Source organism: Sminthopsis crassicaudata, chromosome 1, assembly GCF_048593235.1.
Source record: "Sminthopsis crassicaudata isolate SCR6 chromosome 1, ASM4859323v1, whole genome shotgun sequence".
NCBI classification, from domain to species: domain Eukaryota; kingdom Metazoa; phylum Chordata; class Mammalia; order Dasyuromorphia; family Dasyuridae; genus Sminthopsis; species Sminthopsis crassicaudata.
The window spans coordinates 397,898,727-397,924,436 of record NC_133617.1 but is presented as its reverse complement, the minus strand read 5'-3'; the positions used below and the strand labels follow the sequence as shown (position 1 = coordinate 397,924,436).

Genomic DNA, 25,710 nt, shown 5'->3' with positions numbered 1-25,710 from the left:
GAAGTTAGGCTACAAACTTTTATTTTTGCGGAGGCAGTTGGGGTTAAGTGGCTTGCCCGGGGTCACAGGGCCAGGAAATGTTAAATGTCCGAGGTCAGATTTGACCTCAGGACTGGTGCCCTGTCCACTGCGCCCCCTAGCAGCCCACTGTATGCTCTTCAGGGGAAGATGTGAATGGCATGCAAGTGAATGGTGAATCCTGTAAGAGGCATTCTTCAACAGCGATGCTTGGGAAGTAGTATGGGGGTGGTGGTGGTAGTAAAGGCAGGACTCACCTGAGCTCTTAAACCCTCCAAACACTTCTACATGACTCTAAACACATTCTAGGCGATCAGAAGCCACAAATGAGAGATATGGTCCAGCCCATGACACCGTGGTCAGCAGAACAGTCGGGTGCTGAGGGGGAGATGGGGTGTGGCAGGTGGGCGTAGGATGCTCCAGAGCAGGCCCAAGGCCCCAGAAGTCCTCGGGGCCTCTGAAGCCCGGGCGGCAGCTGTGGCTTCCAGACCCCTCCGCCCTCAGACGGGGCTGGCCAGCCTCTCTTGGCTGGCACTGAGGCCGGCCTCTGTTCCTCGGCCCACCCTGGCTCTGGCAGGAGGAGCACTAGTGTGCCGTAACTCGCACCACAGTGAGGTGGAACCCCTCCTTATGGGGGTTCAGGGAGCAGAGCGCCGGTCAGGGGTAGTAACCACTGTTAGAGCCCAACAGCCCTTGGGAGGACTGAAAACTTCCAGGTCCTTAGAAGTAGCTCCGGCTCTACATCCGCTGCCCGAGACAGTATTAGATCCTCCACCCCAGAAGCAGAGCACTACTGTAACAGTTAAACGCTAAGTAAGGCTAAAAAACGAGCAAAAATCAGTTTTCCATAATTTCAACAAAGGACAGCCCCCATTCCCACATACTTGGTATAAGAAAATATACCGAAGTTTGTTAGTACTTTCTTTTCCTGGCCAAGATTAATTCATTTGTCTCTACATTTGTGTTTACCAATGATCTTAAAGAGAAGGCCCCAATGCATCCATTGTTTCTAATTCCCTGGTTCAAAGGGAATGACAGACACTTTAAACATATTTTAGTGCATCCATCTACTTTTAAAAATGAAGTTGAAGCCCAGAGAGGTTAAATGAGGTCTCACAGCTAGTATATATAAAATGCAGGTCTAATGTTTTTAGCAGTGCATATACTACATAATGGGGGGGGGGTGTCTAAGCAATGATGGATTTTGCTGCCCATTACTCTGAAAAAGGACTCCCATCCTCACTCAATAATGAAACTTTATAAAATTCTATAATTGCATTTCCCTTCAGAAATCTCATACTCTCTGCCAGATACAGATCTCAAATTTCCACAACTCATGACAACAAACTAATGGGCTAATAAAATGATTCAAACAAGTGCATTACTACTTCAGTGGGATAATAATTACATTTAGTTTCTTTTGAAATGCCTCAATATTCTGTAAGGTACTGTTTATAAGCTAAAATCTGGGAGTGTCTCAGAGTTCTTTTACTCTAGAATTTTTTTTAAAAAAGCTTTTATTGTTTGTTTCTTTTAATATTGATTTTTTAAAAAATTTTCATAAGTGTTGTTCATTACCCAGCAGATAGAAACTTGTAATGGTGGTGTACTTTACTAATCACAAATAAACTGGTGAAAATAACTGCCCTAAAATACCACACATGACAATGAGAAGCCAGAGGGAGCACACAGCAGGAAAATGGAGAAAGGAAGTTGGTACAGTTGTCGCTGATAATGTTGAAGCCAAACCAATGGAGAGAAAATGTTCTGGCAAGTACATAAATTATAGACAATATGCACTCAGCCCAATTAGAATTAAGGAAGCAGCAGCATTAACTTATAAACATCTTCTGTTCTCCTAGATTCCCATCTCTCAACTTAAATCTACTTTGCATATCTCCTGCCAGAATAAACTTCCTTTAACTTCGCTTTTATGTTACACCTTTGTTTAAGGAATATAATGATTCCTTATCCTCTACTGCATCAGCAAAAATCCTGTTTTCCAAGGATCACCATAATGTGATTTTACTTGACGTATAATGACCATAATCTCATACCATTAGAAGTAGCATGGTGACTGGGGGTGGAATGCTGGGCCTTGAAGACCTCAGTTCAAATTCAGATCCAAAAGTATATTGTGTGACCCTGGATAAGTCATTTAACCTCTATTACTCCACTGGAAAAGGAAATCACTCTAGTATGTTGGCCATCACCCAAAAACCAGGGACAGCAGGGACCACAAGGTCAAGTCAGATTCTGCTGTTTGAGCAACAAAATTCCTCAGCATTCCCTCTCCCTCCATAAGTCACTTGACTTCCTCCACTCTGCCAAGCTATCTGTAACCAACCCTGCCTTGGAAGATGCTCCTCAAAGTTGGCAAATTTAGACCGAGGACCTTGGTGCAAATACCAACTCTACCACTTACAACTTGTGGGACTTGGCAAGTTTTTAAACTTTCTGGTTAGTTTAACCATCCATGAAATATGGTGATGGATTACATGCCTTCTCAGGGCTCTTCCAGCTCTAAATCTATGATCCAAAGTCCCACTGAATCCATATAGTCTAACTATTCCAATATGTTTTATCCCACCATGGCACTAAGATATATACTCAGCAATATTATTAGCCTCTACTGTTCTAACTACTCCATGTTTCTGTCTTCCCAAATTGATTATAAAGTCCCTTGACACGACTGCAAATGATACTTCTCTTGTAAAATATGTTGGGCACATCATAATTTTAATTTGTAAAGCACTTTCCTCACAGCCAGCCTGTGAATGTATATGAAAGATGGTGTATTAAATATTTGGTGATTTGATCAACAGATAGGGAAAACACAGTACATGAGATATTACTCTTTGTTTAGAATGTAGACATAACTTTGGCAAAAACTACATTGACAAATGTAATAATAATCACAGAAGCTTGATACCCTCAAACAGTAACCAGAAGTTTCACTTTATGTAAATCTCATTTCATTTCTGTGGCTCCTCTTTAGCTTCCAAATTTTTGCCTTTTTGTCCCTAGGATGGAATGTACCAAGGTCTAACTTTCTGAAAATGGTTCTTAGGAAATAAAAAAGGTAAGGTAAAGGAGGTAAAAAGGTTAAGATTCAAGTGATAATTCAGAAGAAACAATTCTAAAATTCCATACCGTCCCTTAATGACTACATCTCAGTTCCAAATCACAAAATATGTTCAAGTGAAATAAAGCATCCTATACCATAGCTGTCAGGATCCCGGGGAATCCAATTATTAGTTGGCACCATGGAAAAACTCAGATGGCCCAAACCCCTTTTGGTACCATTAAACAAGTAGAGGAGCATTCTCTAAGGCAGAAAGAGACAATCAGTTGAGAAAGTGAGTCAATTCAGTTTATCAAAAGGAATTAAGAAAAACTGAGGAGGAAAAATAATGTCAATGGAGAAATTAAAGCCCAAAGAAAGATAGAAAACAAACTCTAGGGGAGAAAGAACTTTTTGTTTGTTTGAATCTCCAGCACCCTATACAAGGTAAGCACTTAAATGCACACTGAAAATGAAATCAATGAGGGGAAGAAAAAAACATTGAGAAGAAATATAAACTAATGGAAGGGTTGGAAAAAAGCAGAAGGGGGGAAGAGAAACAACAAAAAATAAGGAGTTAATATAGAAGCCTAAAAAAGACTGATAGGAAAGGAAAACTGCAGCGATGAGAACTCTGATGAGCAAAGGGAAGTGGGGAAAAAAAAAATCTAACCAGAATTCCTATATTTGGATTGTCCATTACCAGTGGAATTTGCCATTGCTTTCTTCCCCAGCATCATCCACTCTGATTGAATAAAAGCCCCTTGAGGGCAAGGGTTTTAATTTTGGGTCTTGAAATTCCTAGTATCTAGTACAGATATAAAAAATAAAAATAAAAATAAGCTGTCAATAAATTACTTTGGAGATTAGTTCCTCTGGGTAGCTTCAAACAGGAGATACATTTCTGGGCTGGGAAGAAATCTTCATGTATTCTACCTCTTCCATGGAAATGATGAGGTTCTGGGTCATTAAGTGGGGTTGGCAGAGAGAGCCTGAGATACTGATAAAATTATTTCCTGAGGCAAGCAGGGAAGGACACTGATGGGGATCAGCTTCATCTTACAGTGGCACTCCACTTGTATAAATCTAATTTACTGTATATAGTCAAAAAGCCAAGTTATGTCAAACCCTGAGGTTAAATTTCCCCTTCTTACATCTAAATATTTTTAAGGAGCTAAATTTCTCCATGGATTTAGCCTGTCAGTTAATGGCATACTTCCCCTCATAACATATTCTTTTAATGGATTCTTCCAAACTCCTTTCCTTTGTAACCCATTGCCCTCCCAACGCTTATTTCATTTACCATTCTTGATGTCTATTGTATCTCTTTATTTTGTCTGTTAACTTCTTCTCAAAGAGAAAGGCCATTGTGAATTCTTCACAACTAAACCCCAATATCTGGTGCAAATTGCTCTTCTAACTCTCATCATTTGTGCTGAACCCCAAACCTATAAGAAACATTGAAATATCCACCCCCAGTCCTTCACCAAATCATATAACACTCCGTTCCCTACTGAGATAGTTTTCTCCCAGGACAGTGATTGTTGAACTCTCTTCACCCAAATTCACTGTTTTTTACTTTCAGGATTTTAGGAAATTTAAACGTTTCATGGCTTACAGTCAGAAATATCTAAATTTTCTTCCTGGAACTTGTTTAAAATCCACCAAAATGGCCTATTCTTTTGAGAGTAAGACATGACTTTATGACATCATTTCTCAAAGACTTAAAAAGAGCCAGGCATGAAAGAAATTTGACTTTATTACACCAAGTTCATAGAAGGTAAAAACATTCCTTTTAAAGGCTTTGTGATAAGTCCAGTGTAAGCTAGACAGATATTGGGCTTAGACATAGCCCATCATAATTGTTCTAGCCTTAATATATGCTAGTGAGGGACATAGAATAAATCCAATTACTAGGATTTTTATCAGAAATTTCCAGGTCAGTCCAAAAAGACAACACAAAGAGTGAGCCATCAGCCCAAAGCAAAGCAAACAAATCAATACTGGAGTTGGCAAGAGGCATTACTGGTAAAACACGTATGTTTATGGTATTTCAAGACATGTTGATCATTCTAAAGTACCTTTAATGATATGACTTAATCTGGACAACATCAGAAGAGTGGGGAAAAGCCAGTCTGTGACATCTGATTCCCATCCCCCAGTCCCACAGTATATCCAGGCTATTCAAATCTTTTGCCTTGGTGAACCCACACTCATCTTCCTGAATATCCATCCATTAGCTTACCTGATTCAGGAACTCCTGCATGGCTCTTCATCAACTATGTTGTAATAGAAAAAAAAAATTGCCTAAAAAATCCCTGCAGAATATAGGCTGATCCAGACTTCTGCTGTATCCTCTACTGTTTCTTTCACTGACCTGAAACTTCCTTTTCTCCTTATTCTGAAGCAATCCACCAATTTCCCCTTTCAGTGGTCACTCTTTATTAGAAGGAATGATGCTGCTATCAGTCTTGAATTATTCATGTTTTTAACTAACATTACAGCCAGTAGTCCTTCAGGAAAGCTTCTAAGTTTGCCTCCAGAACTTCAAGCAGCCCAAAAACTCCATCAGTGTCCCTCTGGAGAAAGATGTCAGACACAGAAGATAAACTCCCACTTTATCCAATTTGACTAGAGATAAAAGGCACAGCAAGGGAGCCACATCAAAACTGGAGATACATTCTGAGGAGTGTTTGCCTTAGAACAGGGAAGACTTACCCTATATAAAATTCTTCTCTGAGGGGGTCACCACAGAGTGCACCTGCTGCCCCTCCAGGTGCTGGAGAAGATGGAGGAATGTCTTTTCACAGTTTGAGGCTAACTCAGCTTGTCTGCACAAAATTCTCCTTACCCGCAAAATAATTCTCTGAAGCAATTTCTCCAAAATAGAAATCTGTCTTTGAGATAGAGAAGGCCAATTCCAAATAAAAGCTCCTCTGATAATTTGTCTGTGTCAAAACTGCAAACCAAATTTGCAAATTTCTAGCCAGTGTGAGTTCTTTGGTGACTCATAAGACGAGAACTTCGAGAAAAACTTTCTCCACATTGAGAACATTTATAGGGCCTCTCTCCAGTGTGTGTTCTCAGATGTCGAATTCGATTGGAGCTGTGAGAAAAACTGTCCCCACATTCATGACAGGTATAGGGCTTCTCTCCTGTGTGGATTCTTTGGTGCCTAATGAGGTTGGAGCTGTGAGAGAAGTTTTCCCCACACAGAGGACATTTATAAGGTTTTTCTCCTGTGTGTATTCTCTGGTGTCTGGTGAGATGCATACCCTGCCTAAAGCTTTTCCCACAAGTCAAACATTTAAAGAGCTTCTTCTCTCCTCTTTGAGTTGCATGATTCGTGGTAACTGTTGTACTGCTACTTACTGTTCCCCCACATTCAGAGAAAGGAAAAAATTTCTCTCTTTCATGGGTTCTCTCATGTATGATAAGATGTGAACTTCGAGAGAAACCTTTCCCACATTCAGAGCATTTGTAGGGTCTCTCTCCTGTGTGAATTCTCTGATGTCTAATGAGATTAGAACTATGAGAAAAAATTTCTCCACATTCAGGACACTTATAGGGTTTTTCACCAGTATGGGTTCTCTGATGCCTGTGAAGGTTTGAGTTGCAAGAGAAGCTTTTCCCACACACATTACACTGATAGGGCTTCTCACCTGTATGAGTACGCTGATGTCTAGTCAGATGTGTGTTCTGACTGAAACTTTTTCCACACTCAAGGCACTTGTGGGCTTCTTCTCCAAGATGTACTCTCTGAGGTGGAATGAAATGTGGGTTCCCACTGAAGATTTCCCCACACTCTAAACCCATGCAGAGTCTCTCTGTTGTATGGGTTCTCTGGTGTCTAATAAGATTTGAGTTATTAGAGAAATTTTTTTCACACACAAGACATTTAAATAGTTTCTCTCCTGGTTGAGGTTTCTTTGGTCTTATCAATTCATTGCAACCCAAAGCCCAAGCTGTAGGTTTTCCCAGTCTTTCCTCTAGAGAAGGATTCCATTGTCCTTCTAATTTTCCCTGCTCAGGACTCCAGGGAACCTCTATTTCTGAATGTCCTGAGGGTATTTCTTGAGGCAGTTCTTCCTCAAAGTGTTCAGGAGGAGAATTCTCTTCCTTATCTTTTTTCTCTTCTGCCAAGAAAAAACAAAACAAAACAGAGTTTTATGCCTGTACCACAAAGAGAAAGTCACTGAATGGTATCCATTTGAAATATCCTGAATAATATACATATCTCCAATTGGATGACCAAGGTGCCCAGAAGGGGCTAATTCTGTTTCAAATTCCTAAGGAGTTCCCATTAATAATTCTAGAAAATAAAAACTATTGATAGGAATCATAAAATCCATTTAAGAATGACATTAAAACAATCAACACCTAGGCTAGCTTCTCAATTTCAAATTAAAAAAAAAAAAAAAATTCTCCTTTTCAAACTTAATCTATATTCTCTGCTTTTTGGATAATGTGGAGTGGATAGAAAGTGGCCAAAGTATATAGAATTGTGTTCTATCAGGTAACCACCTTTCTAGTAGAAGCAGAACGGCCTTAACACCTAAGGGCCAGAGGAATTATGCTCAAGGGAATTTTCCTGTAAAGCTATTCCTTTTTATTCCTCACCTATATAAGGGATTCTGGAGTTCCCTTGCTCCTTAGCACTCTGGAGGCTGGGATCCCATGACTTTTCTTCTTCTATATGGGTGGCTGGATCCTGATTAGGAATCTGAGATTCTATTGAAACAAAATGCAAAATCAGTTCTTTTTAATTCCTCTGAATTAATACAAGGTAGCCAGATATCCATTTAGTGGGATTCCCTATCAGATATAATACAATCTCTTTTCTGTTGAATTTCAAGGCTTTCAAAGAACTAAATGTGTGTAAACTTCTTGTTTTTGTTTGCCTTTCATTCTGGAAACCCACCAAGACATCAGGGAGGTTATTCCAGGCCATGCAAGTGAATTGTATTTAAATGAGGGAGGGCAGTGCAAGGTCACCAACCTCACTTTCTCCTTGGAAAGCATCAGGGTCCAATGGCCAGATATTATTGATCAGGATGACTGGAAATGGTCCTGGATGCAATGGGAGACTTTGTCCTTTTAAAACTAAGATCTTTCCCAATCTCAGTTTGACTGAGGCAACTACCCATTAAGTGATTAAGATTAGGTAAGAAATAAATGAAGCAAAAAATGGTCTTTTTTATCTAGTTAAAAAAAAAAAAAAAAAAAAAAAAAATCAATCAGGGAGAGAAAGATCCTCAAGATTTGGGGCCAAAACAGCTACTTACATTCTTCTGAGACAATCAGGGTCAAAACAAAAAACCAAGTGGGCTTGGCTTGGGACTTTTAGTTGGCCAGTCAATGAAAGCTAGAGTGTTTTGGGGTTAAAGCATAGTCTTATGAATCTAGGAGGATTCTGATAAAATGCTGGAGTAGGTTGGCTGTGGGCACTTGGAAAAGGGTGTGATTCTTGGTTTAGGGTTCCAGGTTAAAGGGAAGAGCTGAAGTAAAGATAGAGGCACTGTTCTCAAACCCTGCCTCCCCTCCCCCATTAGAGCCACTTACACTAATACTTCTTATTAAAACAAAAACAAACAAACAAACAAACAAAAAAAAAACCAGCAAAGAAAAACTCCAGCCATAGAAACTTACTATGAGAACTGTAAGACTGGGGTTCATCTTCAGAGAAGGACACTGAAGTAAAAAAAAAAAAAAAGCTTTATCTACCCCAAAGAATAATCTGAAATGGCTTTCTGCCCACAGAGAATTTACAGAATCCAAAAGATAATTTAAAAATCAAATGAGAGACACTGAGGAAAAACTTAAAAACTAAAATAAAAACAATCCAAAAAAACCAAGATGACTGTGGGAAAAAAAAGTAAATCAAGTAGAAAAGGCAATACAGGAGATAAAACTCTTTGAAAATTAGAACTGGGTAAAATTGGGTAAAGGGGAAGCCAGTGAAGTTATGAGAGACAAGAAATAACAGATTGTAAAGAATGAAAAAATAGAATAGAATATGAAACATCTTATAAGAAAAACAAATCTGGAGAACAGATCAAGGAGAGAAAATATAAGAAAAGACTCTTGATACAATACAAGAAACAATCCCAAGAAAATTTTCCTGGAGTGATAGAACATGAGAGTAAAGTAGAAATAGAAAAAAAAGAAAAAAAAAATCCATGATCAAAACAAGATTCTTTGTGGAAAACATACAGAAATATTATTGCCAAATTTTGAAAGCCCCACATCAATGAGAAAATTTTGCAAAAAACAAGGAAAAAAACCAATTCAAATATGCTAGAGATACAATTAGAATTGTAAAGGATTTAATCAGCAGCTATAATTAAAGACTGCAAGTCTTGGAATCGGATCTACTGACAATCAAAAAATCTAGGCCTGTGGGGAAAAAAAAAATGGACAGTCAATGAATATGCAGATTCTCAGGACTTTCTATCAACCAAATCCAAACTCTTTAATACAAAAGAACAAATATCAAAGATCAAGGTCAAGGAACTTAACAGGAACAAGTTGGTTTTTTACATGGGAAATATATATGCCACATGTTTAAAATTGACAGCAATAAGATGCAAAAAGTGGGGCAGTTTTGGTAAAAACAGTAATTATGTCATATAAATGAGGTGCAGAGGAAGAATACACATAGAGGGCTTGTAGTTCTAAAATTCTACTCACATCAGGGAATGGGTTAAATAGGCAACACTACATATATACTATGAAGGGTTTAACACCTTCCAAAATCTATAAAGAATAAGGGAGGATGGAAAAGCAAAGGATGAGAGAAGAAGACAAGGGAAGAATCCATTGGTAGGGGGAAGTTAAGGAATGGAAAGGCAAGTTAACAGTATTAAAGCAGAGTCAGCAGGAATAGGAAGATATGTGGAAAGGTATGTGGAGGAAGTCTGTATATATAATCTACATATGTATGCAGAAATATATCCTTTCTTAATTTTGGGGGGGAGGTGGGAGGGATGCAAAAGGAAAAAAATAAAGTAAAAAAGGTGTTACTCTTAACAGATAACAAAAAAACAATTTACAAAAAAGTAAAGATAGGCATTCATGAATATAATTTCTTGTATTAATAATATATATACTTTCTTGAACTGGTTAATTTGTTGTTATATATTTTGAATTCTCCCTGATGGGCACATGACAATGTTCTGTTTTGTTTTTGTTTTATATTCCTTTTGTTTTTCTTGTTTCTTATTGTTTTACTTATATTGAAAATTTTAAAAACTAGTTTTTGAACCCCAAGACATAGGAAGTACATGTAAACTAAATGCCAAAGTACAGAGAAGTGAAATAAAAGCACTTGGGGAAAAATTAAAAAAAAAAAAAAATAATAAAAAAAAAAAAGTAGCTGAAGAAAAGTTTGATTCTGTATGATAGTTGACAGACTAGAATATTTTCACTTATTGGTAATAGTAGTATGATGGCCAGTATCTTTAAAAGCTAGATTAAAATATAAAATAATCTTACTAGGAGTATAAATTGATAACAGAATAAATATGCAAAGGAAAAAGTGTAGAAAAATATGCACTGTACAAAATGCGGGGGGACTGATTATATACAAGGATGGCCCCTCAAAAAATCAACTGGGACACACAGCAGACATGGTAAAAAGGAAATATGAGAGGAATGCTAATTAAAATAAAAACAATAACAGGAAGTTAGCTGCCAGGATATAAATACTGAACTATAACATGCAGATATGCAGAATGTATATTTTATTGTGCTCTAAGAAATGATGAACAGGATTCTTTCAGAAAAATCTGGAAAGTCTTACATGACCTGATGCAAAGAGCAAAACCAGAACATTGTACATAGAATTTTATGATGAGCAACTGTGAATGATTTAGCCATTTTCAGCAATACAATAATCCTTAAACAATCCCAAAGAATTTATGATGAAAAATACCATCCATTTCTAAAGAAGAACTGATAGAGCCTGATTGCATATTTAAAACTTTCTTTAATTTTATTTATTCTGGGAAGTGGGTGAATAAAAGGGTGGTATCTGCTTACTTTTGTCAAGATAACCAATATGAAAATATGTTTTATATGATTACACATGTATAATCTATACCAAATTGTTTGCCTTCTCAAAGAAGGTAGGAAGGAGGAAGGAGGAAAGGGAAAGAACTTGGAACTTAAAATTTTTTTAAATGAATGTTAAAAATTGTTTTTATGTATAATTAAGAAAAAATAAATTTAAAAACAAGTTCCATTTTTAAAAAAGCAATATAGAAGTAATCCCTTCAATTTTCATCTCTTTGGTTTTTATTTATTTGGCATGCTATGTTCAATGCTGAACTCCACACAATGAAATAAAGATCCAGAGGAAAACAACCAAAGAAATGAGCAAGAGGTACTTTAAAGAAATATTCATCTAAATTCATTAAAGATGTAGTTCACTTTAAGCAAATCTGACACATTAAAATAAATTAGTAGGCAATAACTCACCTCACTAAAGAAATAACCATAAAGTTCTCATGGTGCAAGTTCTTTCTATAGTCACTGCAATTCACTTTTTTTACCATCTACTCAACAGTAGTTCTCCCAATTTCCAATTTTATGTGCATTCCTAGAGAATATTGGTTGTGTGCTTACATCTGGAAGCATTTCCCTAGCAATCAGGCATTTTATATAGAAGAAGATATAAATAATTTTAAAAAGCAGGTTACCAATATGAAGAGAATTGGATTTGAAATCAGGAAGAATCTAGGTACAAATTCTGCCTCTGACATTTATTAGCTAGGCAAGGGAAGTCATTTAACTTGCCTAGACATGTTTCAGCTGAAAAAGGAGAGACAATCAACACCTGTCTGAAGCTATGGCTCTGAAACCAAAAGATCTGAGTCAAAATCATTAGTTCAATTCTTATCTTAAGGCAAGTCATTTAACTTGTATGCCTCAGTTTCTTCATCCATAAAAGGGGATAATAGAACTTACCTCACACAGTGTTGTTGGAAGGATCAAATGAAATATTTGTAAAGCACTCTGCAAACCTTAAAAGCACTGTAAGTACTAGCTAGTATAATAATTATATAATTATTTATTAAAGTCACACAATAGAAGTAGAAAAAGCAATATTCTAATCCAGATCCTATTAAGGTCAGAACTCTTTCCACTGCACTAGGTTGTAGCTGTCACACAACAGCCAAAATTACAAGAGTCCATCTGGTCTTATAATTCCTTCAGACTAGATATATTCTATTCCACAACTATAGTGCTCTTAATCTTAGACTCTAGAACCTGTAACACTGAGGCCCCAAGTCAAAGTAGGTGCTTATTAGATTGGTTCCTCCGTCTTTTAGATCCTTCCTATATAACCACACAGAATTTATATAAATGGCCTGGCTATCTAAAAGACAGATACTATTGTCAGATATCCACAGATTTTTAATACTTTAATAAATTCTTACCTAATGCAACCACATTCTCATAATTTTCCTGTATGGCTTCCCTGGAAAGGGCCTTCTTACTGAGTTCCTGATGTCCCCATTCCTCCTGGGAGAGATACACTGCCACATCTTCAAAGGTCATAGGTAACTGAAATGGCACAAAGATTCTTAACACCTACTACTCTAAGAACACAACTATTAAAATGTAAAAGAAAAATTAGGGATAATGAGAGCAGGATCCATATATAAATCACACAAGGTCTATGCTATGTGGAGGCAACAAATGAAACAAAACAGTGGTGCCCTAATAAAGAATTTCTGCACATGATTTGATAGAGAGAATCTGAAAACACATTTAGGCAATAGGAATGGAAGTACAGGAAGGATAATGGGAACTGCCATACTCACCTGGGATCCTGTTGTCTCTTTGTCTTCGGTGTCTTCTGCCTTAGAAGGAAGAAGAGAAACCCAGGAAGTAGATGATGCTGAAGGAGACAAATCAAAAGAATCAGAATAGCATTTTTGTTCTTATTTTGATGCTATGCTATTCACTATAAAGAGCTGATTTCTCCCCCTCTGCTCAGTTCCTACTGAGCTGACATTCTAGAAAGAAGAGAAACAAAGGTATATAAAGAATAAATTGGTTCCAAAAAGTGGAGGAATACTTCCAAAACTTCCTACAAGTCCTGCTACACCCTTTTTCTCCATTTCTTCAGCTTATAATTCTGCCTGAAACAAGGCTTCCCTTTTTTCTATGAAAAAGGGATCCTGGGGCAATTCTATCCCTTCCCAAGCTGCTAGGAATAAAAAAAAAAAATATAGCTGTGGCCACTTAAGTCCTTGAATGAAACCTAGCTCCTTGAGATCATACTGACTATAAGAATTTGTTCTTTTCTGCAGCCCATTCCCTCCCCTAACCAAAGAGAGACGCTATCAATGTATACCCCTCTTACAGGGGAACCATAAGCCCTTTGTGATTACTTTTTCTAACACCCCTCCCCTCAAGGGAGTGCTCTCCCCAGATGAATCTCTGCTCCTCACCCCTCTCCTTTAGGGGCTGGGGCCCCCCTTTAGGGCTAGGGCCCAGCAGGTCCTGTAGTCCAAGGCAAGGGCTCTGCTCAGTCTCCGATGGCTCCAGCTTGAAGTTCGGTGGTTCCTGTGCTGCTTCCAGAGGTGAGGTCTCCTCCAAAGGCACTGCCTGTCCCCGCCCATGGATTGTGACCTGGGAACCAGCCCAGATCATTCATCACCATAACAGGGCCCAATGGCAGGTGGTATCATTACTGGATTCTGAAGAAAAATCCTTAATAGTAAACTACAGGGCATACCCCATGAAAAGAAAGAAGGATGATTTGAAGGTTTTTTTTGATACCCAAGTGTACTGGAAATCATATAGAAGAAAGCACTGAAAGAAATGCTGAGGCTGAAAGTAACCTAGCCCCAGTTCATAGAGGTGCTGTGACATGTTCCTCTACACTGTTCTCATTCAAACCCTCCCCAACCTCACTGGCTGCTCCCAAGAGGAAGACAGCATCCTCAGTAGGGCAACCTTGAAAGCTAAGGAGCCTGAAGCAAACTTGCCTTCCAAGCTAACAGACCAACTGGGAATGAGTTTTGTAACAGAGGCCAGGCTATTCATGCTTAGGATAGGGGAATGAGCAATATTCTTAAGTCAAAAGAATTGGGATTGAGTTCCACCTTTATTACTTACTTACTACCTAGGAAGTCACAGTCAAGTCAGAATCAGTCAGACTTCTTTGGACTTTGGTTTCCTCATCTGTAAAACGGGACTACTTATATGATCTAGCTCCAGGACTGTTCTGAGGAAGGTACTTCCTAGTCTTACACAAAGATCTGCTACCCCAAGTATAGCCTTCTTCCAATGTAACTTTCAGGAGTCCCTCCTACTCCTGAGGAGCTGAAGCCTCATAGTCCACAGCTGAAGCCATCATTCAGCAAGGGGTCTAGCCTCAATTCAGCAGGAGGCCCCACTCAACAGTTTCAGGGTATTCGTTTCAGACATGCTCCTGAACAGGAATATCCAAGAAAAGCCAGCCTTTTCCCAGGAAATCCTGTACAATGTAAATATAAGTGACTCACAAACAGCAATTCTTCTGCTTTTCTAGTCTATCTACTGAAAGCCTACAAGGCCAATGCGTCAAATGCTAACTGCACTTAATAAGCATCTCAACATTTACACAATACTTTAAGGTTTATAATTCAACAATTCTGCAAAATAGATAACAAAAGCATTTCCCCATCCCCTGTTCCCAACCTACTTTACAAGTGAAGCTTAAAATCCATAGATGTCCAATATCTTGCCCATGACCACACCGCTAATGAATGACAGAGATGGTTTCCTGACTCCGAGTTTCCTGATTCTCAAGTCCAGTGCTCATTCCACCATACAAGGTTCTCCCTGACATGACTTCCTGGGGAAATTAAGCTGCTTTATGGCCCAACTCTTACACCCTCTCAAACATCATATAAGGCTCTCTCACCTGCTGCCTGCATCTTGTGTGCTCTATCTGCAATTCTTCCACAAGTGTCACTGCCTCTTCCCCACTCTCTGGATGCTGCTCCCGTACTCTTCTCTGGATGTCCTCAGGGAGGATGGTCAGAAACTGCTCCAACACCAGCAGCTCTAGGATCTGCTCCTTGGAGTGTATCTCTGGCCTCAGCCATCGTTGGCAAAACTCCTGGAGCTGAAGGAAGGCCTGTCGAGGACCAGCTGCCTGTTGGTATCGGAAATGCCTGAAGCACTGGTGGCAGGTCTCAGGGCTAATTCCAGGATCCTGAATGGAGATCTCCTGCCCCCAAGCACAGTCTTCCTCCAGCTTGACTATCAGGAGTCCCTCCTGCTCCGGAGGAGCAGAAGCCAGGCAGCCCACAGCTGAAGTCATCATTCATTCAGCTCGGAGAATAACTTCAGCCCCTGGTCAAAATTTCCTGTGCTCTTCAGATACGTTTCTGGACAGGAATGTTCAAAAAAAGCTTAGCTTCTCTCCAGGAACCCTAAAGGAAGAATGAAAACTATAAGAAAATGACGTACAAACTTAACTTTTTCCTCCAGCCCAAGCCTCCTTAACCAAGTCCCAAATCACAGAGGGCGGGGCGGAGCGCTCAGCCCCGGACCCTTTACAAGTTGCCTTTCTTTCCCGTACAAAGGAGAAGACACCCGCCTTTAAACGCAAGTGCTCTGGGATCCATGGCTCGTTCACTGGGCTTTCAGTTCTCCCAATCCACCACTTAGAAAATCAGTTTTTAAAAATAAAAAAGGAAAATCAATTTAAAAAAAAAAGGCGGGGGGGAACCTCCCATTGGATGCCCCTAGGCTAGGGCTGGGAGGGAACAAGGTACGGGGGAAAAAGCTCTTACAGAAAAAGTTTCAAGGAGCTGTTATTGTGATTTAAGAGTGCGCTCTGAATCTACTTAGGGGCTAGAGGTCCTCCCCACGTCCCCTCCTCCCAAATGGGATCCCCCCCCCCACCTCCTCAGCCCCTCCCCCATGTGGGATGCCCTCCTGACTTCTCTGCCCCTTCCAAATGTGATGTCCTCTCCGGCCTCCCCCCAGCAGTGTTGGTCACCCCGCGCTCCCTTCAAAGGTGCCCTCCCCAGTTGCCCTCCACCCTATCCTACTCCATGATCAGGGAATTGCCCCTCCCACCCAAGCTTCCTCTGGCCCCTTCCCCACAACGGCCCTATACAGGAGACCTGGCCGCCCTCCACGGTTCTCTGTTCCGTCTCGTCCCAGTACCTCCCGCATCACGGCCCAGGGAAAGAAAATCAAGCTATCCCCTACCCCTAGGGACTCACCCACTCGGGCCCGGCAAGGGAAGCCTGTCGGTCCTCCGGACTCCCACTCAGCTCCCTGGCCGGAAATCCAGCCAAGATACTCAGAAGCGCCTCAAATTCCAACGGCGCATGTTCCGTATGAATTTCTAGAACTACATTTCCCGAAGGTGCCAGCGACGAATATGTTAACTTCCCTAAGTCCTGGGTCTCATTGTCAGCTTCAGTGGCCAATGAGAGAAGCAAATTTTGTTCCCGGGGCATGGGTGAGAGGGAGGGGTTTACGTAGGACCAATCAGAGAAGATGGGGGGAGCATCTCGTGACTAGCCACACTAAGCGGGTAGTGTGGGTTTGCGGTAGCAAATAGGTCTGGGGGAAAGAGAAGGTTAGGGGTTAGGACTGGGTGTAAGCAGGGAACAATGCTTAAGGTACAGTCAAGTGCCTGGAAGCCAGACGCAGGGAACTGCTGATGAGGGGGAGAAAAAGGAGCCCTACACAGCTGGAATTAGAAGCACTGTGGTCAGCACGTGGGATTTTTGTTGTCTCCTCGGAGAATAACGTTGCTTCTCTCATCTTGTGAGAGAGAATACATTCCAGGACCTCTTAAAGCAATAAGTGAAGATAGTGATGAGAATTAGGAAAGGGGGAGCCCCTTTTGGTTCGGGGCAAGAATACAGAGTAAAGGAATTTACAGGCCCGAAAACCTAGATTGATAAAAGAGGTTTATTGTAGGCGTTTGGAAGTAAGGGTAAAGGTAGAAAAACGCCACAGGAACCCTTACATGGTAGGAAGATACCATGTTTTAGGGGTCCTGCAAAGAGAGAGCTCCAGGGTTTTCCCTTTTTATAATGGGTGCTCTAGGTGATCTTGCAGGTGGGTGGAGTCCCAGGCTCCTGGCTGATTTCCGCCTGGGTTAGCATTGAATAGAATTCAATGGGTTTTTAGATAAGGAGGAATCTTTGTGGGGGTTGGGGAAACCTGAGCAGATAGTGAGTGAGGGGCTGGGAAAGCCCAAGCCATCTCAGATCCGGTGGGTGCTGGGAAAGCCCAGATATCATTGGAATTCAAAAGGATGCTTTTTGACCAGTATTTGTGAATCAAAGGACCTGGCTTCTTCAGCCATGGGGGTAGGGAATCAGAAAAGAATCTTAAAGGAACCTCAACCCACATCAATAGGAAACATAATGTGTACAAGAGAGTGGTTTGGCCCACTGTTTTATTAAGAACAGAGAATATGTGAAGGTGAGTAAAATGGATAGCTAAGGAGATGGGAGTCAGGTTGTGGAGGGCTTTAAATGCCAAGTTCAGAAGGAAGTCATTGAAGACTTTTGAGCAGAGCATGACATACTAGATCTGAGTTTAATGGACTGCAATTTGTCAGTTGTGTAGAGGATGAATTGGAAAGGGAAAAGACTAGAGGCCAATTAGAAGACTAATCTAGGCAGAAAGTGATCAGGCCCTAAACTACGGTCCTAGCTGTGACTAGAAAAGAGTTAAGATACAGGATGTTGTGAAGGTATTATTGAAAAGGCATCCAATCAAGAGATAAATATTAAGAATCTGCTAAGTATTAGGTATTGTGCTAAACACTTGGAATACAAGAAAGATTTTTTAAAATACTTACCACATGGAGCTTACAATCTATTAAGTAGATATGGGGGTTGAAGCAGATGAAAGAGTGATGGATGATTACAAAAATGCAAACTTGGATGGCTAGAAGGATAGTGGAGATGTAGCAGATTGGCAAAACTTGGAGTAGGGACTGATTTTTTTTTTTTTTTAATTCCATTTTGGATATGTTATTTAAGTTGCCTAATGATGAGGTTTGGCATCAAATGATGAGGTTTGGATAGCAATTCCTAGTTCAAAATACAAGGTACATAAGAATTTACAATGTTGTTCTCTTTGCCAAAAGATACTGATGTAATATATTAGCTTCTAGGGGAAATAACAATTTTAAGGTCCCCTGATCTTAAAGAGCTTCTGTTCTAACAATCTGTCAGTGATTCTAAATCTTCTGGCTTTGGAATCTGAATCTGAGGCCTTCTGATCTAAGAAGGCTATTATCTGTCAATGATTCTAAAATCTTCTGACTTTAGGATAGTCCTAGCTCTGCTGGTCCAATGATAACTAAATTCTTGGGAACAATCCTTGGTTCTATTCCCTAAGCCATAAAATTATTATATCAATGACATGAATAACTGGCTAAATGTGTCTCCTGGCTTCTGTTTCCTTGCTAAATTCTCTTGGAATTTAGTCTGTTTCAATTGACCTTACAATTACAATAAACTTTGCCCCTTGACTTGAATGTGGGTTCAAGCATGCAAATTCTTTTGAGACACCTCAAGCCACAGTTTGTGGCCCCAACTTTTTGGGGTCCCTTCCCAACCTTAACTATACCTTTATTTATGAGATTACAGATAAAATAAAGAGGTAAGTAGATACCAGGACTGTTAAATATGAAAATATATCTAGGAGAGCATATATATATATAGGAGCAAGGAAAAGGGTTTTAACCATTTACAAAGGAAAAGACAAGTTTACAAGACTCACAATTAACCAGAAGAATAGGAATATACCATGACATGGGAATATGGCATCAACTAGCATATTAAATTCAAATACATAATCCATAGGTTAGCAGACTACCCCAAAAGAAGTTACCAAAGGAAGAGAATTATATCATTGATGGGCCAAACCTAAAAGAGATTTAGCATCCTAAAAGGGTTAGGATAATAAAGAGAAAGATACTTGGGAGACATTACCACTTAGTGGGTGGTCAGAAGATGATTATCCAGCAAAAAAAAACTGAGAAGAGATAGGCAGATAAGTAGGAGAAGCAAAAGAGAGTAGTGCCATGAAATAAAGACTATCCAGAGGGAGTAAATAGACTTTCAGAGATTAAGTAGAATGGGGACTAAGAAAGGGATCTAGCAATTGAGATTTCCATAACCTTGGAGAAAGCAATTGATTGCCAGGAATTCAGAAATATCAGAATTGAATAGAAAATTTGAAATGCAAATAGGAATCTTTAAAAAAGTAAATATGTTTCTTTTCAAATGGAAAGGACTACATAATAATATTTACATTCTAATAGAAACAAAAAAAAAAATCATCCTTTCAGAACCTATAATTTCATTGTTAGATTTGACCCAGAAATGCAGAATGGTTTAATATAAGAAAAAGTATAAGCATAATTGACGATTAATTAAAACCATATGATTATATCAGATTCTGAAAAGGTTTTTGACAAAATTTAAAACCCATTTCTGTTTAAAAAAATACTAGAAAGAATAGGAAAAAAGGGATCTCTCCTCAATATAGTAAGTGGATATAGTAAGTGGTATTTGTCTGAAACAAGACAAAATTAAATAAAACGGAGTAAAGCTGGAAGTTTTTCCAATAAAATCAGGGGTAAGGACAAAGTGTCCATTATCTCCACTATATATATTCCTAGAAATCAAACTATAGAATTAGGACAAGAAAAAGAAATTGAGGGATAAAGCATTGGAAAATAGAAAACAAAATGGTGGTATGATGATCTCTGGAGAACCTAAAAGAGTTGATTTAAAAATTATAATTTGACAAAGTTGTAGGATGTAAAATTGATATGGTCTAGTTTTAGGGAACCAAAATGAGATTAGGATTTCTGGAGGTCAGAGAGTTAAATATAGTTTAGTGGCAGGTTCGGGGTTCAGGGAACCAAATGAGAGGTTTGGTTCCCCTGCACCCACTTTGTATTCAGCACAAGAGTAGGGAGTTTTGGGTACTCCCTTTTGATGGCACAGAGGTTCTCTGTAAAGAAATTTACAGACCCGAAAACCTAGATTGATAAAGTTTAATTATAGGGATTGGGGAAATCCTTACAGAAGAGGCATAAAGGAAAATAGGAGAGGGTAATGAGAGGGTAGTACTGGTCAAAAATATTCCAGTGGACACAGGCTCCTTGGCATAGCTCCTTGGCATTTTCAGTACCTTTGCAAAGAGAAGATTTTAGTTTGGTTCTTTTATATTGAGTGTCTTAGTTGGGGCTGGGACAGCCCGAGTTGGCTCATCAGTTTGACTGGGATTTGAATAGGATTCATTGAGTTTCAGGACTGAATGGACCCCACCTAGATAACAAGAAAGAAACTGTCCTTTGGGTGGGGTCCCTCATTGAGGCAGAGTTGAAGGAGATTTTCTCCTTCAAGGATTTTTAGAGTTTTCGGGTCCCCTCTTCAAAATCTCACACAAATCATCAGTATTTCTGTACAGTGTCAGAAAAAAAACAAAAGCAAAAATTTCCCCAAACTACAACATTCTCCCCTCCCACAAAAACCAAGAAGAAATAGAGAAGTTCCTTTCAAAACTACAGAATGTATAAAATATTTGAGATTCTCTCTACCAAGACACTTAAGAACTATATAAATTCAACCATAAAAACCTCTACACACACACATATTCCTAAATAATTAGAGAAATAGTAATAACTCTGAAGGCCATGCTATTAGTAGAATAAAATTACAATACTACCAAATTGTTTTTATTTATATTCTATTTATTCTGTGTCATACCAATCAAACTACCAAAAATCCCACTGTATAGGTAGAAAAATAATGAAACTGATATATAGCATAAATAAGTAGATTTAACAAAAGCATCTAATAAGTACATAATATTTGTTAGGCAATATATAGCACTGAGATACAAACAAATGAAAACTATGGTTCTTGCCTTCAAGGATCTTATATTCTAATGGGGGAAAACAATACAAAAAAGGCAGATGGAATGAAATATGGACATTTCTACCCTCAATGGCATGGCTATAGATGTCTTTGGAATGTGGTAGAGGCCAGATGCTGAACAAGATAAAACCAAAGGTGGTTTATCAGAGCCCAAAGTTATTCCAGTGGCAGTTTTATTCTCAATTGTGATGACTACCTCATTAGAATGCATATTAAAGAATAAAAATTCAAGAATCTCAAGGAAAAATGTAAAAAGTGGGAAATTAGGTGGGGCTAGTATTACCAGATCTCAAACTGATGTGATGATGATGTGGGGTTCAGTACCAAATGATGACAGGCAACAAAAGTGGGGGTTTGGTCATGTGAAGAATTCACAATGGCCATTCTCCTTGGCAAAAGATAGATTTATTTAGGAAATAGGCTACAAACAAAATGAAGGGATACAATCAACACCAGAATGATAAATATAAAATAGAGTAGGAGAGCATATGAAAGAAAAGTTTCTCAGTGGAATTCACAATTACCCAGTAGAAAGGGAGTACCCCATGAGGTTGGGGCATGCCCTTAGCTGGCAGGCTAAATCCTGAAAGGAATTAAACATCCTAAAAAAGTTAGTTAGCTTTAGGGAAGAAAAGTGGGGTTGAGATGCATAGTGGAGTTGGGGCAATAATGGGGAATGGGGAAAGGGGAAGGGAAAAGACACTACAATTGTAATGCCAGTTGAAGCAGGCTAAATTCCAAAAAAATTTAGCAAAGAACCAGGAGCAAAAAGATAAATTTATAGGAAAAGTTAGACCAGAGCTTCATTTTACTTATTTGCTAATTTTATGGCTTATAGGTAGGTTTGAAGGGAGGTCTATTCACTATTGTCTCAGGAACTTGGTTATCACTAACCAACAGATTGCCTATCTGATAGTCTGCAATGTCTGTATGAGTACTTTAGTATTCCTAAGGCTAGGAAACTAAAGACTAAGTCATGGACAGACATATTGTTACAACAATAGTACTCTAAGGACAGGGGACCTCAGGATTACTGCTATAAGTTCCTCTGGAAGCTGTATCCCATTGGCACCAAATCTTATCAAAACTTATTTTGTATCCTTTACAATTTGAGAACATACTTGACTCCATTATATTGAATAAAGAGAAACAGACATGATCCTCATTAAAATGTCATATAAACAGGAATTATTATAACAATAACAATAATAAAAACAAAATGTCTAAAAAAAAATCCAAAACTTATTTTGTATTGGTTAAAAAACAGATCTACCAGGTACACATTATAGAAACAAATAAGTACAGTGACATGGTATTTGATAAACCCAAAGAACCCCTTTTCTGAGGCATACCTTAAGAACAAAAATCAATGAAAAATCTGGAGAGTTGTCTGGCACAAATTAGGTATATAGTAAGAGCATCATATAACAAGATTAGTTTTGATGGAGTACAAGAAGTTATGAAGATGGGCAATCATCCAGAAAGATTTCACAGGCTCAGGCCACCTTCTTATTAAAAGGGCAAGAGCTTTATTATTATGCCTTTGGGTAGGCAAAATTCCTAATGAACTAAAAACATTAACAATGGGAAAGATTCCTAAGGAACTTGCAATTAACAGGGGAAAGAGGAGATCTTTTATAGGATACAAAATAATCTCAGAAGTTGGGGCAGCTAGGTGGCACAGTAGATAGAACACCAGCCTTGAATTCAGGAGGCCCAGAGTTCAAATCTGGTCTCAGACTAACACTTCCTAGCTGTGTGACCCTGGGCAAGTCACTTAACCCCAGCCTCAAAAAAAAAAAAAAAAATAATAATAATAATCTCAGAAATTGACATATATAGCTTGGCTTCCAGACTGTTTGCAGTAAATGTGGGGTCAAGATAATACAATAATGCAAAAAATTCAACAAGGGCCCACTTCAATAAATCTCCTCAAAAGGAGGACATGATTCTATTATTGTCCCTCCCTATGCCCCACCCATACACTAGTTTCGTAGCAGGGAAATGGTCTTTTCCTGAGATCTTTTTCATTTCATCGGTTCCAAATGGATATATGATTTAGGTCATGATCACTTGGTAAAAAATTAGAGGAACAAGGAAGCAAATACCTGTTTTGTCAGTAATGATCTGGTCAGTGAGAACCACTACTATCTAGCTCTGTCTTTGAGCCATAGAATTAGCATATTTATGGTAGAAGCAGTAGAGCGGGTTGTGGTTCCTTTAAGAAACTGTATTACCTATTGATCTGTAATCCCTTTCAGAATCTCAACCATTCTTGGAGAAGGCATATCCTCCCCAGACAAGTTGTCTTTCCAGGATGCCAGGGCCTTTGATTCAGTTAGAAATCTTGGTCAAAAAGCATCCCTTGAAGTGTTGTTAATTCTATTTTTTTTTTTTTTTTGAGGCTGGGGTTAAGTGACTTGCCCAGGGTCACACCACTAGGAAGTATTAAGTGTCTGAGACCAGATTTGAACTCTGGTCCTCCTGAATTCAAGGCCACCTAGCTGCCCCAGTGTTGTTAATTCTAATAGGAGATCAGGGCTGTCCCAGCTCCCACTGGGTCTGAACTGCTTGGGCTGTCTCAGCCCCCCACTAAGAGTCAATATAATAGCTTCTTTCAACAAAAGTCTTTTGCAGATGGATCTTGGTAACTCCCTTTGCTGCCAGGACTTTCTGTCCACTGAGAACTGCATTTTCAGTGCAAAACTGTATTTTCCATGGAGCTGCTACTATAGAAGTCAGTCTCTGGGTAAACTGATTTCTATCTAACAATAAACTTTCATTTTGCAACTAATAATTCTGGAATGAGTGAATTCTTTCACTCCTAAAATCTGCAGCCAATTTAAAGGGGATTCTTAACAATTTTCTTATAGTCACTAATCTAGACCACTCAAAATAGCATCTCAGGACAAAAAGTCTCTTCTTGTTTCTGTTTCTCTGCTGAATTTTCTTACAATTCAGTCTGTTTTGTAATGACATTACTATTGCAATAAAACTTTGCCTCTTGACTAGGAGATGAGTTCAAGCCTACAAATTCTTTTGAGACACCTCACAATACCAGTCTGGGGTCCTCCCTTTCCCAACCTGAACACCTGGATGTGGATAGGAGTTTATGGTTAAAAAAAAGGTTTGAGGGTGTTTGATGATAAAATTATTCATTATTTAAAATTTTTAACTTTTTGTACAAATATCTAAGATATCACAGATGATAAAAGTTCTCATAAATTAAAATTACGTTTTATTATAGCTTTTTATTGACAAAACACATTGCATGGGTAATTTTTCAACATTGACCCTTTCAAAAACTTCTGTTCCAACTTTTCCTCTCCTTCCCTCCACTCCCTCCCCTAAATGGCAGGCAGTTCCATAAATGTTAAGTATGTTAAATTATATGTTAAATATAATATCCATATACATATTTATACAGTTGTCTTGCTACACAAGAAAAATAGGATTTAGAAAGAAGATAAAAATAAACTGGGAAAAAAAACCCAAAAATGCAAGAAAACAATAACAGAAAGAATGTAAATGCCATGTTGTGGTCCCCACTCATTTCCCAGTGTTCTTCCACTGGGTTTAGCTGGTTCTGTTCATTAATGATCAATTGGAACTGATTTGGATCCTCTCATTGTTGAAGAAAGCCACTTCCATCAGAATTGAACCTCATATAGTATTGTTGTTGAAGTGTACAATGATTTCCTGGTTCTGCTCATTTCATTTAGCATCAGTTCATGTAAGTCTCTCCAAGCCTCTCTGTATTCATCCTGCTGGTCATTTCTTACAGAACAATAATATTCCATAGTACTCATATACCACACTTTACTCAGCTATTCTCCAAATGATGGGCATCCATTCAATTTCCACATTACCTAAAATTTTTAAACTATTTGTGCAAATATCTAATTCCATTAAAATTAGAAGGGAAATAATTAGCTGGAGAAAAGTCTGTAGACTTTTTTTTTTTTTTTTAAATAATAGTCTCCCTGAGTTCCTAGGTAACCAAATGTTAGCATAGAAAGCCTGAAGCAGGGATAAAATTATAATAGTCCCTGAAGAAAACAGAGGACACTGTTGGTATCATCTCAGCCATAAGAGGACCTTTTGTTCAAGTGGTCTTTTTGATTACAGCCCCACCTCATGTAGAGCCTCTGGAAACACCCCTTCTATATTGTATCCAATCAGAAAGCCAAGCTATGATGTCAAAACACTAGATTAATTTCCTCTATAAAAGATCTGCTTATACTGTAGCTCCTCCTGGTTGCTGCTAGGGGACTGTCTTTCCTCCTTGTTAATTACCCTTTCCTTGCTAACTTCTCTATGGATTTGGCCTTCTCTTGGCAGTGTAATAAACTTTTTGTCCCTTAATTTGCAAATGTCTAAGCTTAAAAATTCTTTTGGGATAACTTGCAACATCAGCCCACAACACCAACATTCTTATGGGATCATAAGAATACCCATACCCCATCATTTGATGGCTAATTCCATCATTCTGGTGGCCTGATATGGTAACAGTGACTGTACTCCCCAAGCCTCAATAATCTCATATCCAAGATATTTAAGAGACTAAATAGACAGTTTTCAAAGGAAGAAATCCAAGATCTCAACAATCATATGAATGATAATTGCAAATCATAAATGGAAACATGCAAATTAAAGCAATTCTGAGTTTCTACCTCACACCCATATTGTCAA

The 25,710-nt window shown here is 38.7% G+C and overlaps 1 protein-coding gene across 5 annotated transcripts in view; it reads right to left on the bottom strand.

Moving 5' to 3' along the window:
• Positions 1 to 4,823: 4,823 nt before the first annotated feature.
• The window catches only part of ZNF263 (zinc finger protein 263), a 49,012-nt gene continuing 28,125 nt past the window's right edge, over positions 4,824 to 25,710 (bottom strand). For 2 of the 5 annotated variants that reach the window (XM_074279919.1, XM_074279918.1), the window contains exons 4-10: positions 15,003 to 15,516; positions 13,543 to 13,723; positions 12,910 to 12,986; positions 12,523 to 12,649; positions 8,732 to 8,773; positions 7,703 to 7,813; positions 4,824 to 7,218 (exon numbers count right to left, since the gene is read on the bottom strand). In XM_074279919.1, coding sequence (XP_074136020.1) covers positions 6,065 to 7,218; positions 7,703 to 7,813; positions 8,732 to 8,773; positions 12,523 to 12,649; positions 12,910 to 12,986; positions 13,543 to 13,723; positions 15,003 to 15,407 — 2,097 coding nt within the window. In that variant the 5' untranslated portion in view covers positions 15,408 to 15,516 and the 3' untranslated portion in view covers positions 4,824 to 6,064. Of the gene's footprint in view, positions 7,219 to 7,702; positions 7,814 to 8,731; positions 8,774 to 12,522; positions 12,650 to 12,909; positions 12,987 to 13,542; positions 13,792 to 15,002; positions 15,517 to 16,317; positions 16,445 to 25,710 lie in introns of those variants that run through there. The other 3 variants (XM_074279920.1, XM_074279921.1, XM_074279922.1) reach the window with 3 other exon arrangements.